At 41.5% G+C, this 18,787-nt stretch overlaps 1 protein-coding gene across 1 annotated transcript in view; it reads right to left on the bottom strand.

The window, feature by feature from the left end:
* LOC122561916 (glucagon-like peptide 2 receptor) overlaps positions 1-18,787 on the bottom strand; it is a 73,073-nt gene that overhangs the window by 8,640 nt on the left and 45,646 nt on the right. Inside the window, exons 8-11 of the mRNA XM_043714242.1 lie at positions 13,898-13,958; positions 10,900-10,969; positions 8,183-8,271; positions 3,309-3,447 (exon numbers count right to left, since the gene is read on the bottom strand). Coding sequence (XP_043570177.1) covers positions 3,309-3,447; positions 8,183-8,271; positions 10,900-10,969; positions 13,898-13,958 — 359 coding nt within the window. The remainder of the gene's footprint in view (positions 1-3,308; positions 3,448-8,182; positions 8,272-10,899; positions 10,970-13,897; positions 13,959-18,787) is intronic.

Genomic DNA, 18,787 nt, shown 5'->3' with positions numbered 1-18,787 from the left:
AGATACTTTCCACTTAACAGTGTACTAAAGCTGCAGTGGATTTGGCATTGATTAGTCAATTAGGTGCAGATATAATATTGTAAATAAAGAAAAATAGTTTTCCTCAAATTTGTTATATTAAAAATATATATTTGCTCCTTTACAGTTCACCATTCAGAGCACTAACCAACTTATAAAGTCCCTTAAGGCTTGAGAGAACTTGTATTCTAGGGGCAATTAGAGCTGGGCAATAAATGTAACCATGTCTATGCATGCCACAAACCAAATTCAACTTTTCAAAAATTGGTCCACCAAGGGTTATTTTGTTGTAACAGGCTTGCACTGGAATCTCATTCCATCGTACTCTTTTTTTGTAAAAAATCAACCATGATTAGGGAAGTTTCCAAACCTTTTGTTTTACCCTACATTGATATTGCAGTCACTATAACATTGAAACTCCTACAATCTGCACATAAAGTCTTTACAGTGGCATCATGTATCATTGACAGACATAGTCTTCTGTTTAGTTTGAAAGGGTTATTAAGAGCGGGTTCAACATGTGATCTGTATCATTCAGCAGTTTTCCTTAGTCAATTCGAAAAGCTCAATGATGAAGCGTTGGCACAAAATTTAGGAGTCAAATTTGTCCACAATAATGACAACTTTAAGTCAGTGATTAAATGTAAGCTGTTTATTAAGGGAATGCAAGTACAGGCAGTTTCAGTCTGTTGTGGAACTGCTAGATAAGGCTTGAATAAAAATGAAGGTACAACTGATTCTTCACTCAAGTCCTAAAGGACTTCATAAGTTGGACAATGCACTAAATACAGGCAATTTAATATAAAATTGGATGTTAGTTTTGGATCCTAAGTGCTGCAAATTGGAAGGGCTGTGAAACCCAATGTGTCTGATCCAATAAATGTAAGATGCCAAAGCACCATTCAAAGAAAAACAGCAAAGTTTGCCCAATGTCCAACAATTATCCTCAACCAACTCCACTAATATACATTATCTGATTATTTATCAATTGCTACTGGTGGGATCTTCTGCTGGTTGCAAGGTCACTGTTTCAACTGATACCCAACCAGTTGTGGAACTCTTTTTGGCATCTGGTGGATATGAAAGGTCCTAGATAAATGGAAGGTCCAGTGCGGTATGGCCAGGTATTTCTTTAACCCCTAGTTTTACCTTTAACTACCAAAGAAAGACAGTGTTGACTGATCCTTAATTTTCAGCTAAACAGGTTGAAAAATCACTTGAGGTTTAGATGAGAGATCTTTGCAGAGAGACAGATGTCAATAACAAGATGGCTCTAGGTTAGAAAAATGAGATACTATTGACTTTCTTTTAAAACAAAAATGTTGTTGATCTGTGATTTCCTACGTGAGATAGACAGATTCAAAATGTTTATATGAAGGGATGACCATCACTGCTGTCAGAGCAATAGTTTTCACTATCATTATGTGTTTTTTTTTAAGGTGTTCTCATATGCTATCATTACATGGCTGAGGTGAAGAACTCAATTTACGCATATGAAATGTAACAGAATGCTGCTGTTGGCCTGATATAGTAACAGTTGATTGCAATGATTATTTTTCAGTATGATTCATTTTGATTTTTCACCATTCCCCCTGTGGGATTTCCTCAGCCCACAGACAATCTGTGACTGAAATAATACCAAGATGGTCCCTCCCTTTTGGTTCAGTTTATTTTTATACACAAGAATATAGTCAAGTACCAGAGGTGTGCTTTGTGCCAGAATTAAAAAGAAATGACAAACACAGTTTTTGATCTAATATTTAGTGAATTATCACTTGCTGTACATTGTCTACTTAATATCAAACCACATGTTGTCCCATCACCATTTGGTACTGGACCACAGCAATGACATACAGAAAGAATATGGTCAACCAAATAAATATTGCGGTGTTGATCTATTTCTTCCGTAAATGGATCATGCTGTTAAATGTCATCCAACAGAGAATATTCTACCAGCATGTTGGAGTTGCATAGCATCTGCAGTTTCTTTTTAAAACACATTTTTCCATGTAGGTGCTCAGAGGTGATCAAAGCTTTTCTGAAATATTTATTTGCAGGATGCGGACATTGTGAGCAAGAATGGCTCCCCAGCTGCAACATCATAAAAGTGGTGAATGCTTTTACAACTAAATGACTGGTCAGACTACGTTAGAAAGCATCAAGAGGCAACCTCAATATAAAACTAAAGTTGCACATTGGTCAAATTGTAAGAGGGTAACAGGACATGGACATGAGTGAATCAGTTGGGTTTTAACAAATTTCTAATAACAATTGTACTTATGTTTCAGTTGCACACAATGAATTATTAAATCCTTTTGTGGTCAATATTGTGATTTACTATTTTTGGTTTTGCATGTAAGACCACTATGTTATACCACAGAATCATAGAATCCCTAGTGTGGAAACAGGCCCTTCAGCCCAACCCGTCCACACTGACCCTCTAAAGAGTAACCCACCCAGACCCATTCCCCCTACCCTATATTTAACCATGACTAATGAACCTAACCTACATCTCCCTGAACACTATGGGCAATTTAGCGCAGCCAATTCACCTGACCTGCATATCTTTGGACTATGGGAGGAAACCAGAGCACCCGAAGGAAATCCACATAGACACAGGGAGAATGTGCACATAGACAGTCACCTGAGCTGGGAATCGAACCTGGGTCCATGGTGCTGAGAGGCAGCAATGCTACCCACTGAGCTACCCTGCCACCCAGAACTACTGTACCTCAACATTTAGCCTCTCATTTGAGAATAAAGCCTATATGTTAACCTCTTCCATTGTACAAGGAGTACAGTGCTAACTCTTGATATGATGCATGGCAGCAGCTTGCCTCCTCAGCTTCAAGCTCTTGAATCTGTGCTACCTAGAAGGACTGAGTAATGAGTGTTTGGAAACATCAACATGTGAAAGTTTCCCTCTAAGTCAGAGGCCATCCCCACTTTATCATATTTCACCATTTCTTCCTTGTCACTCAAGTCAAAATCCTACTTAGACCATTCGACCACTAGCACCACAAAGACCACAACAGTTTAATTGGAAATCCCACTGCCAGAACCTCAATATCAACTGGGTTAGGGAATACATGCCAGGCCCATGTGCCAAGACTCAATAAAGTAAATAAGTCACAGTGACTTGATATAGATTAGCCTGGAAACTGTGTTTGAAATATGAGCTTTAATAAATCAAATAGCTCATCACCATTCTTAACATTCTGGCCAAAGAATTAATACGCATCTTACTCACATAAACGCCCAGAATATTATTGAAGAAATCTTGCTTGTACCTGGAAGGAGCTGAACACGAGCTGAATAAAGAGCCGGATTTGTTTCAGGAAACCCGGAATGTGCTCGTCTATCAGGAAGATGAATACAAACTCATGGATCCCAAGCAGAGGTATCAGAACCAGGGTCGATCTGGCCAACCTAAAACATTGGAGTGACAAAAAAATGCTTTTGGTTTTTGGGGAAATTCTTTAAGTTAGAAGGCCTCAATTCTACTGGAATAGAACATTTTAAATTTCTCTGTCTGACAGCTGGCACACTAATGTTTGAGAAATACATCACTTTAGCTACTGTCCAACTTAAGTTGCACAGTTGGTAATCTGCCTATCCCAGGATAGCAATGCCAATCAATCAGCAGGAGACAGAGACATCCTTAATCTCAGCCCAGTCCAAAATCATTTCTTCTAAAATTAATGGCTCAGTTATCACCATAAAATAATTGGAAGCATATTTTCCAAAAGCTCTGACACTTGTTTTAGTGATAAATTATGCATTCCTCGAGCAGTTTATACATTGATAATAAATACCAAATCCTTAAGGATATTTCTTTACTTCCCCTTCAGTCCTCAAGAGAGTGTCTCCTTCCGAGGGCATGGTTTCACAATTCTGTAACCTCTCACATGAATGGCAATATACCTCATGCATGAATTTGATTGGCAAGGTCAATTACTGTAAAATCTGCACATAGGTTTTCCCACTTGTGTCACTAAAATGCAATGAAGCAGGAACACTGACTGAATCTGTTCTTCCCGAGTCCTGGAGTGGTGCTTGAACTCAGTATCCTTTGGGAGTAACTGAGTGAAGCTGACTGTCAGACCATACAAGGTTAAAATGGAGGAAATGCACAAACACTGCCTTGTGGAGCCTTTAATACTAATGTAATCCCGTCTTTGGCGTCAGTAAAGATCCCCAAACAATTTGTCTCTACACGATTTCCATGAAGGAAGAACATTACTAAGAAGGATTAAATCATATTTATAGAGATGGAGCAGAACATTCATCAATGATGCAGAGAGACAGTGCAGGGTGAAATTCAAGAGCCTGTAAAACCAGGCTGAAGAATCATGAATCATTAACTGGCATGTTTCCGCAGCAATGCAGGCAATGCATGAACTTTATGCTCTCTGCTATTTTAAAGAATCTGAATAGTCCAGCTGGTGCTGGCCACACTGTGATTGGCTGGAAGCTGGGGAAGGAGAACACTATTGTCTGCGGCAAACATGATTAAAGCTAGTCCGGAGCACTTAAAACTTATCTAGACCTCTCAAAAGGAGGTTCATTGTGATTGGAGCAGATGGCCATTGAATATGACCTAGGGGAGAATGGTAATTGGGTTGGGGGTGGGGGGTAATGCTCCAAGCTTCTTTGACATACTGGAGAAGGAGATGGAAAGGGGTGTTCCATATCTATAGGGATCAGGAGACCCACCAGACATACACTCAGGAATCAATGGAGGGAAAGATAGCCCTGGTGGTCAATACCAGGACTCAAACTTCAAGGAGCTGGATGCAAGGCTGACAGAGGGCCAATTACCCTACACAAGGTTCAACGTCAGTCAATGCCACATCTAATCAACTGTGCCATTAGCTTCAAACACTACTTATTTTACCATGACTCCATTAGTCATTTATAACCTATCATCAGGACTCATACATAACACCCATATGCTACACGATGCTCTTACACATATACACAGCACTGCGATAAGACTCACATGCATACCTCATGGTTTAAACACACTGGGGCTCGGGCATCACCAAAACATAACTGCACAACTTTCATTGATACACTCCCCTATCTCTTGCAGGACAAGGTAGTACATGCGTGTGGTGCTGGAAAAGCAGAGCCAGTCGGTCAGCATCCGAGGAGAAGTAGGGCGGCACAGTGGCTCAGTGGTTAGCACTGCTGCCTCAGAGCACCAGGTCCCAGGTTTGATTCCAGCCTCGTGTGACAGGCTGTGTGGAGTTTGCACATTCTCCCAGTGGCTGTGTGTGTTTCCTCCGTGTGCTCCGGTTTCCTCCCACAGTCCAAAGATGTGTAGGTCAGGTGAATTGGCCTTCTAAATTGCCCATAGTGTTAGGTGCATCATTCAGAGGGAAATGGGTATGAGTGGGTGACTCTTTAGAGGGTCGGTGTGGACTTGTTGGGCCGAAGGGCCTGTTTCTACACTTTAGGGAGTCTAATCAGAATCTGCATTAAGAGCTTAAGCCCTTTATCAGGAATACAAGCCTATGCTGAAAACGTTAACTCTCCTGCTCCTCAGATGCTGCCTGACCGGCTGTGCATTTCCAGTAGCAAAATCTTCGACTCACTTTCTCCAACATCTGCAATCCTCACTTTCTCCAAGGTAGTAAGTGCTCAGAGACAATAGGATCTAACAACTGAGAGCATCTTCCGTATATCACGAAGCAGTGAGTTCTGGTCATTATGGCAATGTTCATTGCTTAGTCTGTGGCCAGTGAAGGTGGTGATAGTACTTGATCCTCTCGCATTCTGACTCTGTTCCATCAGTTATGCTACAACCTTCTGCTTGAGCTTTTCACCCTTTCAAACAAGTAACAAAGTCATACAGTCCTTTGGCCCAAAAAGTCTGTACCACCAAAGCCATATCAAATCTACACTGGTCCCATTTTCCAGCAATTGGCCTGTAGCCTTGAATGTTACGACACTTCAAGCATTCACCCATGTATTTTTTAAAGTTGTGAGGTTTTCTGCCTTGACTACTCTCCCAAACAGTGCATTCCAGATTCCCATCACCCCCGGGTGAAAAACAGTTTCATCAAATCCTTCTGCCTTTCACTTTATAGTGGGTCCCCTTGTTATTGACACATGAAATAAGGGAAACTGCTACTTCCTATCCACCCTGTCCATGCCCCTCAAATCCTCCACACCTCTAAGGTCTCCCTTTAACCTTCTCTGCTCTATAGAAAACAACCAGAGTTTATCCAGCCTCTCTTCTTCACTGAAACACTCCAACCCAGCCACCATCTTGGTGACTCTCTGCTGCCCCACCCCCACCCAATGCAATCACGTATTTCCTATATCGTAGGTGGTTAGAACTGCACACAGTACTCTAGACGTGAACTAATCAAAGTCCTGCACAGTTTCAATGTAACCTGCCTGGTCTTATAATCTATACCTTGACTGATAAGCGCAAGCATCCCAGATCCCCTCTTAACTACATCCATCCTATCTTCTTCAGGAATGTGTGCACAAGCACTCCAGGTTCTCACAGTTTCTCAGGGCTTCCTAGCAGTCTGCCCCCAATGAGAACTCCCTTGCCTTATTACTTCTTCCAAAGTGCATGACTTTACATTTATTGGGTTGAAATTCCACCTGCCACTCATCTGCCCATCTGGCCAATCATCTACAATTTCCAAAAACCTAAGATCTTCTTCTCACTATCAACCAGCCAGCCAATCTTCATGTCACCACCAAAGTTACTTACATCCCTCTCACATTCCCTCCTATATTGTTTATATATGTTATGACCAATGCAGGACTTAGTACTGATCTCTTCAGTGTGCTTTTGGACACTGGTCTCCAGTCACTCTAACAGCCTTCTAGCACTATCCTCTATTTCCTGTTAATTAGCCAATTTAGGATTCAACTTGCCAAGTTACCCAGAATCCCATGGGCCTTTGTACCTTCTTTATCAGCCTCCTGTTACAGACCTTGTTAAAGACTTTGCTGAAATCCATAGAGACTACATCAACTGTAATCACATCATCTACACAATTGGTAACCTGGGAGGAAGTGTAGCAAGAACATGGTCATGATGAAACAAAGTACCTTAGTTGATCAGCTCTAATCCTGACACTTACGCATTTGAGTCTTAAAGGGTTAATACTTGATTGAGGACTGTATAAGACACTTGGTCACATTAAAAAAGGAACTGATCGGAGGCAAGACCTGAAGTGAATGTGCTCCTCACAGTCTCTGTATCAATGTAGAGAAATGAAAGCTGGCCTTGCTGCCATGATATTGGTGAGTAACTACAGTATGGATTACCATAAACCTGTATAATTACCACTGCAAAGTCCATGGGGAATCATTAATTAATATCCCCAGGGAACTTGTGGAGTATGAGTTCCCTTGGTAACACGCAATTGCCTGCCTTTTTGGAAGTCATTACTTGAGCCCTTTATATGGCAGACTCAGGATGGGTCTCCAGAACTGTCTGCCTTGGGCAGTGACTATCCTTTGTGTGCCAAGAGCAGTGGCTCTATTTTGATGTTCAACCACAAACTATATTCCTTTCCACTCAGGCTTCCTGAGTGATTACATCCAGTGAAAGTTAGTACCTTAGACAGTCAAGAATCTCCAAGTTTCTTTTCTGGTACCTCTGAGGTCGGTACATCTTAGTTTTTATTATAAACATGTGGGGCAGTTAGTTCAGTTGGGCCTATGGGGAATCTTAGGTTATATGCCCCACTGACTGTAATAGAGAGACAATCATTCTTGCTTATGGACTATGGTTCATAGTCCATAAGCAAGTACCTTCTTCTTCTTTGCTCATACCTAGTGGCACATGATGCAGGCAAAGAATGTGCTGTTTTCCTGTTTGAAAAGCTAGATTTTCCTGGAACAGGTTGAAAGCCTGTTGTCATGGGCTGTAGTTTGTGCCAGTCCACATCAAGACAAGCAGAAGCCTTGCCCACTTTGCCACCTGCCAGAAGTATATTGGAAGGATGTCTAGGCTGCTAACAAATATGTTTTGGATATCCATGTGCTCATCAGGTCCTGAGATGGGATTTGAACATAAGTCATCTACCACAGAGATCAAGATATCACCACTGCTTCACAAGACCCATTTCCTACCCACCAACGTATCATAAAGACAGTAGCCCACTTGTGTTAGCATGAAGATACAGACCTGTATTTGTAATCACTGAATCGCATTTGTTGGGCTTTAAGTTTTGAAAGCAACATTTTCAAAATTTTTATGAAGACATAGAAATTCATCTGCAGGAAAGAAGAAAACGCACATTGAAATACAATTAATTTTGGTTATGATATTGTGAAAATATTTTCCTCTTTGAGTAGTTTATGTCTACTTTGTGGGTGGCACGGTGGCTTAGTGGTTGGCACTGCTGCCTCACGGTCCCAGGTTCGACTCCAGCCTTGGGCGACTGTCTGTGTGGAGTTTGCACATTCTTCCCGTGTCTGCGTGAGTTTCCTCTGGGTGCTCCGGTTTCCTCCCACAGTCCAAAGATGTGCAGGTTAGGTGAATCTGCCATTCTAAATTGCCCATAGTGTTAGGTGCTTTAGTCAGAGGGAAATAGGTCTGGGTGGGTTTCTCTTCGGAGGGTTGGTGGGCCGAAGGACCTGTTTCCATACTGTAGGTAATCTAATCTATAAATCTAATCCAAAAGCATGGACATACCTAGAATGCAGCCTGCCTTATATCATAAATCTCAGAGTACTGATGAAGAGATCACAGTGCTCACTGTCAAGCCAAGTTGGACACAGTTCAACATACTCATTTAACTCACCAACTTTTCAAAACAGTCAGTTGCTGTATTTTGAAATTCAGAGGTCCAGAATCACACATAGCCATTTTGACAGCTGCTATCGAACAGTAAGGTGAGGGGTAGGGTGCCAGGAGGATAGGATGTAGGGTACCAAATAGCTGGGTGGATAAAAAGTCAAGAAAAGTAATAGAATCATTGAGATGTATGGCATGGAAACAGGCCCTTTGGTGCAACTTGGCCATAAAGACCAGATTTCCTAAATTAATCCAGTCCCATTTACCAGCAATGGGCCCATATCCCTATAAAACCCTTCCTATTCATATACCCATCCAGATGCCTTTTAAATGTTGTAATTTTAACAGCCTCTACCACTTCCTCCAATAACTCAGTGAGGTAGGGTTAGGTTCCCAGGTGGTACTGTGGTAGGTGGCAAGCATGCCAAGAGGGTAGAGATAGGGTACTGGGGGGTAGGATGCCAGGATGCGAGGTGGCAAAAGGGCCAGGTATATAATGCAATATCTCATGTAAGTCAGGTTGCGTGTGCGAAATGGGGTCTGGCAGAGGGTGGGTGTCAAGTTCTGGGAGAGACTGGATCTGGCGGAGGAGACAGGGTGCTGTTACATTCCAGGTGCAGGATAGAGATAGGGTCAGTATTGGAAGATCAGATCTGGTGCAGGGAATGGGTGGCAGTTGGTCAGGAGCAGGAAGAGCAGCTGGGTCCCTGGATGTGGAATGAGGGGATTAGTGGCACGTACAAGGAAGACAGAATGGGGTCTGAAACAAAGGTAATGGGCAGAAGAAGTGGAGGTATTGGGTCCAGAGTGGGGAGGGTTTGGGGTCAGAGGAATATTATGTCTGGAGCAGAGGAAGAAAGGAGAGAGCGAGAAGAAAGAGAGAATTTGACGTTTCTGGGGTGGCAATATCAAGTCAACGAGCTTGAGGTGCAAGTGGTCTGTGAAAGGTGTACTTAGACAAATGTGAGTCAAGTATGGGGTCAGTTGAATAGCTCTTCAGGAATTAGGCAATGTGTTTCATTGTATGACTTTCACAGGATCATTGAATCTCCTCAATGCAGAAAGAGGCCATTCCACTCATCAAGTCTGCACCCTCTGATGAGCATCCCACCCAGTCTCCCACCTTATTTGCATAATCCTACATTTCCTATGGCTAACCCACCTAACCTACACACCTCTGGACACTATGAGCAATTTAGCATTCAACGTTTGTGCGAAGATAAGAAAGGAGAGAGCGAGAAGAAAGAGAGAATTTGACGTTTCTGGGGTGGCAATATCAAGTCAACGAGCTTGAGGTGCAAGTGGTCTGTGAAAGGTGTACTTAGACAAATGTGAGTCAAGTATGGGGTCAGTTGAATAGCTCTTCAGGAATTAGGCAATGTGTTTCATTGTATGACTTTCACAGGATCATTGAATCTCCTCAATGCAGCAATTTAGCATGGCCAATCCACCTAATCTGCACTTCTTTGGACTGTGGGAGGAAACAAACACCTGATGGAAACCCATACAGACATGAGCACAATGTGCAAACTCAACACAGACAGTTGCATGAGGCACAAATAGAACCTGGATCCCTGGTGCTGTGAGGCAGCAGTGCTAACCACTGAAACAGTGCCACCCTCCCTTGAGAAACTATTCACTTTAGTTAGCCAGAATTGTCTAAATTATTTGATTTAAACAGATACTTCAGAGGGTTCCAAGTGTAAGGAAATTTTCCTAGCAAGAATCTGCGATCTCTCTCACTATTCCTTCAGAATCTGCTCCAATGAGATTCTGCAGGTTCTGACTGGGAAACTCCTATCTGCACAGGAACAACCATCTGGCTGTGAGAACATCTGGGTCTATGTTTCTGTGTTCTAGGGCTTGAGAACAGTGTATTAGATATGTTTATACACAATAAAGCCTGAGAGTGTGGTTTAATTATTTGTGTAAACCATTGGACTCCAAACCCATTATGTTCAGTAAAGACCATATACAGCATTTCTGAAGTATAAGTGAGGTTGCTCATTGAACAGAATGTGAAAACAATTGGATAGGTGAGAATTAAATTGTTTAAAAAATTTTACTTACACATCTCCCAATAGAAGGCTACTTTCAATACTCACTATTATTGCAAATATCACAGGCCCCCTGATGATCCACCAGATTCCCATGTGCTTGTTTGTTCCCCAGCACCTGATACACAAAACATTTTTGTAAATCATAACTTTTCAAAAAAGTATTAATTCTCAGAAGTTTAGGAAATTATGCACTTTTTTGTTGTTGTTAATATATTCTAATTTTCTCCCCATGTCTTTTGCTCTCCAGATGTGAACTGGTGTGTATACAATGGGATGAATGATCTTTTCCTGAGTCATTAATGAATTTATGTCTCTGCTTTTACACTGTGCTTTTCATTCATTCACTGGACTCTGCAAGAAGGGATGCTATAAATTGGTCAGCCAAGCTATTTCAGAATGGCAGAGCAGACTTAAAAAACCAAACGGTCTATTCCAGCTTATATTTCTTTTGTACTTACATTTTTTGTATACACTCTTGTGTGGTTGCTGGTGTGTTAGTGTCCAAATGTTATAGCTAAGTTCACACATAATTAGGTATTTGGTACATCAGTATTATGTTCAAGAATATATTAAATGAATATCAATTACAACATATAACAGCATCTAGAGGGGTATATGAATAGGAAGGTTTCAGAGAGATACGAGTCACATACTGGCAAATGGGACTAAAATTATTTTAGGATATCTGGTCGGTATGGAAGAGTTGGACTGAAGGGTCTGTTTCCATGCTGTACATCTCTACGAATCTATGAATATCTCACCTCCTGACTCCTCAGAGCCTGTCCAACGTCTACAAGGATTAAGTCAGGAGTGCGACTGAATACTCCCCACTTGTCTGGATGGGTGCAGCGCTAGCAATATGTAAGAAGCTTGACACCATCCAAGACAAAGTAGCAGCCTGGTTGATCAGCACCACACCCACAGATTCCACTCCCTCCACCACCGATGCTCAGTAGCAGCAGAGTGTACTATCTACAAGATGGACCGCTGAAATTTACCGAAGATCCTTAGATAGACCCACACCCACAACCGTCTAGAAGGACAAGGATAGCAGATATATGGGAATATCACCACCTGCAAGATCCCCTCCCAGTCCCTACATCCTGACTTGGAAATATATCGCCTTCACTTTTAGTGGATAAAAATCCTGGAATTCCTCCCTCAGGGCATTGTGGGTCCACTAACATTAAATGGAATGGAGGGATTCAAGAAGGCAGCTCACCACTTCCTCCTTAGGGACAACTAGGGATGCGCAATAAATGCTGGCCCAGCCAGTGATCCCCACATCCCATGAGTGAATAAAAGAAACTGCATACAGCGACAAGTGTCAGAAGACAAAAATGAAAAATAAAAACAGAAAAACTTTGGAAAATATACAGTAAGTCTGACAGCATCCTGGGAGAAAGGAATAGGAGGGGAGGAGGACATCAACTTGAAGCATTAAATCTATTTCTCTTTCCATGGTGTTGCCAGACCTGTTGAATATTTTCAATAGTTTATACATCTAATCACTGAAACACCACCTTACACTGAAAGTTTAGAAGGCCACAATTATACCCAATTAAAAATGGCTGGAAAGACCTCATGTTTAGCATGCAACAAGGCTGTTTTACATTCCCTGACATCAGGAAAGGCAGGGACTCAGCACAAAATGTTTCTTCCCGTTGCCATTGCAATCATGGCGCACCCAGAAATGGCTTGGGGCTGAAGTCCTCTGGATTGTAACTTCACTCAAAATCATAAAGCTAGCTTCCTCACATTTACTACTGCTTACCAGGCCAACATGTAAATGTAACAACGCATTCTTAATAAGTGTTCTTTTGTTTTAGGACCGGCACAGAAATGATATACTAATGGACTCTGTCTGTGCCTTAACATGTAAATGATGCTAATACATTTCTCAGGTTAAGGAAGATTAAGGACTACGTTTAAAGGTTGGAAAGTGTAATAGGTAAGGCTGGGTAAATCAGCGAATCAGCAAGGACAAACTATAATTAAAAAGGCTGAGGTTTGTGGTAGGAACAGGAGTCTCAGATGGTGAATAGTGCCAGGAAACCACCAAGGAGATTGCGCAAGGAACCTTGATTTCATTGGAGTGAGCATAGTGGGAAGAGGAAGATATTGGAACCAAGTTATTATTAGTGGTGACCTTCAAATTGTTAATTTGAAACATCAGCAGGAAAAGAAATGCACAAAAGGACCCTGATAACCAGACTATTTACAAGATTAAGAGAGATACCAACATTAGCAATGAAGTGAGAGTGAAAGACTAATGGGAGAGAGGTCAGTGATCAGTTTAGAAACATTTCCTGTGTTTCATTGAAAAGTCGGAGAGATTGTTCGATAGAGTCATACAGCATAGAAACCGACCCTTCAGTCCAACCAGTCCATGCTGAACATAATTGCAAACTAAACTGGTCCCACCGTGCCCACATCTACCATTTCCTCAGGAAGTTTATTCCACAAAAGGACCTCCCCCTCTGTAAAACTTTATCCCTCATGTCTTCTTTAAATCTCTCTCCTCTCACCTTAAAAAATGGGTCCCTAATTTTGAAATTCCCCATTCTAGGGAAAAGGCAGCCACCATTAACCCTATCTATACCCCTCAGGATTTCATAAATTTCTATCACCTCTGAACCTCCTATGCTCTACTAAAAATAGTCCTAGCCCATCCAGCTCTTCTTATAATTCAAATCTTCCATACCTAGCAACATCCTGATTAATCTTTTCTGAATCCTCTCCACCTTAATAATATCCAACCTATAGCAGGGTGACCAGAACTGGACACAGTGTTCCAGAAGAAGTCTCACCAATGTCTTGTACAACTTCAACATGACGTCCCAACTGCTGTACTCAAAGGACTGAGTAATGAAGACAAGCGTGCTAAATGCCTTTTTAACCAGTCCCCTCCACCGCCAATCATGTCTATATGTGACCCAAACTTCAAAGGTGATTGAATATGTTTCAAGAATGTAAAACAATACACTGATTCAACTATTAATAGTGTTATAAAGGAATTAATTTCCTTTTTAGTAAATCTTACCATTCATTCTCATAGATAACCTTTGAAATTGTCCAAGGTATAACAAAGAATAGTGGGCACACTGAAAGAGAAAGAAGTTCATTGTTGATTCATGTCAAGAAATGCTACTGAGCTGTGGAAGTATGCTACTCAGAGCCCTGTGTGGATACTCAGGTGTAGTAAGGCAACTGTGACAATTTTATCCAGTGGATGCATTAAAGGTTTCCTTCTGGAAACTGGAGAGCTCAAAGTAATACTTCCAAGTTAAACTGGAAAGCCCACTCCTGGGGAATAAAGTTGGAGAATTCCCCTCAGAGTGACACAGCAGCATCAAGTTGCCACCTGCAGGTTACAGGTGAAACTGGTATCACTGCTACACCGTAAGAGAAATAGGAACCTCGCCAATCTCCCAACTGGGATTTCTTACAGACCCATGGGGAGGTCAAAGAAGCAACTGGAAGTCCTACCCTGTTCCACTTGTATTTCCACCACTTATAATGAGTTAATAGACTTTTCAACCAAGCTCCTCTAACTCTTCTAGTTCTGTCAAAGTCAGGAGTCACAACACCAGGTTATAGTCCAACAGGTTTATTTGAAATCACAAGCTTTTGGAGCGCTGTTCCTTTGTCAGGCTGATGAAGGAGCAGCGCTCCAAAAGCTTGTGATCTCAAAAAACCTGTAGGACTATAACCTGGTGTCGTGTGACTTCTGACTTTGTCCATCCCAATACAACACCGGCACCTCTATATCATGGCATCTGGTTACGCACTGTGGTGACCTTTCATTAATAAAAAATATTGTTTGAAGATACTTCAATACATTCGCAGTCAAAGTCATCCCAACTTCCAAAATTTATTCTTTCATCAAAACACACAGCTGCCCTTGTCATTCCAAATATCACGATTGAATTTTCTCGGTCGTTACTTATAAGTCAATAGTTAGAAGAGCAATCTTTCCTTTCCAAGAAATTCATGCCGAATTCTCCAGAAATGAAGGGCTGCAGAGGCTGGGTTGTTAAGTATCTTCAAGGTTGACTGAGAGATTTTAATCAGTAAGGGTTATGGGGAGAAAGCGGGAAAGTGGAGGCGAGGATTATTCGATCAGTCGTGCAAATTGGACTCAATGGGCTGAATGGCCTACTTTTGCTTGTACATCTTACGGTTTTATAAACAGAATACAGGGCAGGATGGGAAATTTAAAAGCAACCTGCATTTATATTGCAACCTAATGCCAGAAATCATCTGCGACACAGAAACGTAATCAGACAAAAACTGACATTGAGCTAAACAGGGAAATGTTAGGACAAATCATTAAATCTTAGTCAATGTTTAAAAGAACTTCTTAAAGAGAAAGAAATGCGAAAAAAAATTTCCTTCAAAATGTAAGATCTAAATGGTATGAAAAAACATGCTGAAAGGAATGTGCAATATACAAGAAGTCAGAGCTTGAAGACTAGAGAAATAAGAGCTGAAAGGTTACAAACATAAAGTCGTCAATGCCATGAAGGGAGTTAATCACAACTATATGAAGCTTACATTGTGGTGTTTATAATCCTCATATCTTTTTGGTGCCAATTCCAATTCAGGAATACTTTACAAATAACCCTTCTCAATTACATACTAAGAAAGATAGGTCTAAAGACACTGAGTCTGAGAAATGGATCGAATTGTCTCCAAAGTAAATAAACCAGATGAAAATATTATCATCCTCCAGGTAACAAACCCAGTTTCAGCAAATTATAATGTCTAAAGTTATTAATATGATCCTCAATTATGTACCTTCCCACTACACAGTCAGATTGGTGAATGAGCAAGTCAAAAACAATGACAGACATTTAAGGAAGAACTGAACATACAATTCATTGGGTGAGATGGTAAGTCATAGTGTTAAAAGCTTGCGATTAAAAATAGAAAATGTAATTTTATTTTCACAAGAATTGACTTTCTAAATTCAATTACAGTTACAGTAAAATATTTAAGTCAGATATTCTCCTATTAAGGTAACAATTATCCTAATTCCCCAAGTGAAGACTACAGAGTTAGCAAGATGACTCTGCCTCAGTCAAGGGGAGAATTATCATAACTAACCTGCGATATTCAGACCTCTACAATGAGAAAAATGGACAGAGTTTACCAGATCTAAAATTAAAACCTGTGCTTTCAATATTTATAGTGCAGTTTTGAGGTGGCATAACTAATTTATTATCAATGGGGTGGTATTCTCAATTATAATTAATGTTTGTCCCTTTATGTTCAAAATAGCATTGTTGCACTATTAATCTAATTACAAAATCATCCTGTTTGATTGCTAGGAAAGGTTATATAACTACTAACTTCTCGGTCTATTCCCCATCAGACCTAAGGAAGGTGCACAATGGTCACCATTTCTTACTGCATGAAACCTTTGACATATGATGTCAGAATTAAAAGGTGACTCGAGGACACAGGATGGAACGGATTGTTGAGAAACTGATGAACAATTATATTTTCTACTTTCTAATCTCCAATGTACAGTAAATAGTCTACAAAATAATATTAAGCCACAGCGGGACAACTTGCTTGCATGCAGTAGGCATTCTGGAACATGTCATCAGTGTTTCTTGTGCAGAAAACCTGCTAAACTTGAGCCTGGGGTTTTAGAACTCACAGAGTCATTGTGGTACACCAGCAAAGCTGAGAACCTCATGGAGAGCACATTTAGGAAGGCAGTCCCACCAGAGGTTGAAGAATTGCAAGCAGAGATGAAAGGAGTGGCCACCAGACTATCTACCAAGGCAACCTCAATTATCTCAACGGCACAGGGTGGGGGTAGTAGTTTGTTCAGATAACCAAATGTTTGAATAATCGAATGTTCAGATAACGCAGTTTACCCAAGCATCGTGATCTTGAGATCTCGTTCGGATAATCGATGTTCGGATAACTGAGGTTGTCCTGTAGTAGGATCCTGAAGAAGGGCTTATGCCCGAAACATCGATTCTCCTGTTTCCTAGATGCTGCCTGACCTGCTGCGCTTTTCCAGCAACACATTTCCAGCTCTGTAGTAGGATCAGGCAGGCAGTGCAAGACTTCCCTGAATCTCTCTCTCTCCCTCTCTCTCACTAACCAGTTTTCCATTGTAAATATTAGTGAAGGTGATGATTCCTCAGGGAAGTGCACCCAGAGCCAAGTCCATGGCACCAAGGTCACTCAGCTGCATAAAAGAGGAGGAAAAAGGAGTGGAAGAACAATATTGGTAGAAGAATCAATTACTAGGTAAATAGATGATTCTGCAACTTCAGAAATGATTCTAGGATGGTATGTTGCCTCCTTGGTGCCAGGGTTGAGGAGAGGCTGCAAGACATTTTTATGGGGAGGTTGACCAGCTGAAGGTTGTGGTCCACGTTGGTACCTGTGACATTGGTAGGAGCAGGGATAAGGTGTTTTTAGAGAGTTAAGAAAAAGGATTAAAGAGCAGAACTTCAAAAGGTAGTAATCTCAGAGGCGCAGAGAGGCACATAGACAGACAGACAGAGACAGAGAGACAGAGACAGAGAGAGAGAGAGACAGGGAGAGAGAGAGAGAGAGAGACAGACAGAAAGAGTGGCAGAGAGAGGCAGAGAGAGAGAGAGGCAGAGAGAGAGAGACAGAGAGAGAGAGAGACAGATAGACAGAGAGACATGAAAGGGGTAGATAAATGAGGAGGTTATGGATAGTAGGCCAGGTCAGAAGAAAAGCTGCATAAGTGATAATAAGAGCAAAGAGCAGGAGCAAATGAGTGAGCTGCATTGAAAGCAATCCATATATTGTGATAATAGGCCGAGGAGTAGGTGAAAATGGGTGACTGTCATAAAAGCAACCCATGTCATAACAGGACTGAGTGTGGTGTGGGTAAAAAATACACGGAAGGTTCGAATCAGGCTGTAAAATTCTTGATCTCGATGTTGTGTCCTAAGAGGAAAATCAGATGTTATGCTTTGAGCTTGTGCTAAGGTTCACTGGAACACTGCAGCATGGCTGAGACAGAAATGTTGGTGTGGAAACACAGTGGTGTGTTGAAGTGGTAGGTGACTGGAAGCTCAGGATCATTTTTTTGAACATAACTTAGAGGTTCTGCAAAGCACTCACGCAGTCTGAGTTTCATCTCCCCAGCGTTGCAGAGACCACACTGGGGACATTAGTGAGTACATTACTGAAAAAAAGATCTTAGTTCTGAAGATCAAAAAGTAGAATTAGTTTGGTTGGAGCTGAGAGAGAGAGAGAGAGAGAGAGAGAGAGAGCAAAGTATATAATGATGGTGGGAGTTATTTCCAGATTACCAAAGAGTAGTGTTAATTCTGGATATAATATAAATCAGGAAATTAGAGATGCATGTTGCAAGGGTAGTACAGTAATATTAGGGGACTCCAATCTACTTGTTTTTTAATGTTCAATTGTGAGACATAGTCATCACTGGCTAGGCCAACAGTTATTGCCAGTCCCTAGCTGCCATTGAGAAGGTGATGGTGAGCTGCCTTCTTGAACTGCTGCAGTCCACATGCTGTGGGTTGACCCACAATGCCCTGAGAGAATTCCAAGATTTGGACCCAGCAACAGTGAAGGAAAAGCAATATACAGAGGAACCTTGATTACCTGAACATCAATTATCCGAATTTCGGATTAGCCGAAGGAGATCTCAAGGTCCAGATAGAAACATTACATCAAAGAGGTGTTTCCAACACTGGTCGCAATCTTTTGTTTACAATGATTTTAAAATGAACTTCGCTTACTGAAAGGCTGCTGACAGCCCAGGCACTGTCTCCAAATGATCTCTCTCTCTCTCTCTGGGGTGGGGGCAGGGGTGGATGGGGGCGGAGTTGGTCAGGTTTCAGGGGCAGAATGGGCACCGCAGTTGGACAGGGTTGGAGGGGAGGGGTCAGACGGGGAGTGAGTTGGA

The sequence above is a fragment of the Chiloscyllium plagiosum genome, chromosome 24 (assembly GCF_004010195.1).
Source record: "Chiloscyllium plagiosum isolate BGI_BamShark_2017 chromosome 24, ASM401019v2, whole genome shotgun sequence".
In the NCBI taxonomy this organism is placed as follows: domain Eukaryota; kingdom Metazoa; phylum Chordata; class Chondrichthyes; order Orectolobiformes; family Hemiscylliidae; genus Chiloscyllium; species Chiloscyllium plagiosum.
The sequence above is the reverse complement of the archived record's forward strand: the minus strand, read 5'-3'. Positions and strand labels throughout refer to the sequence as shown.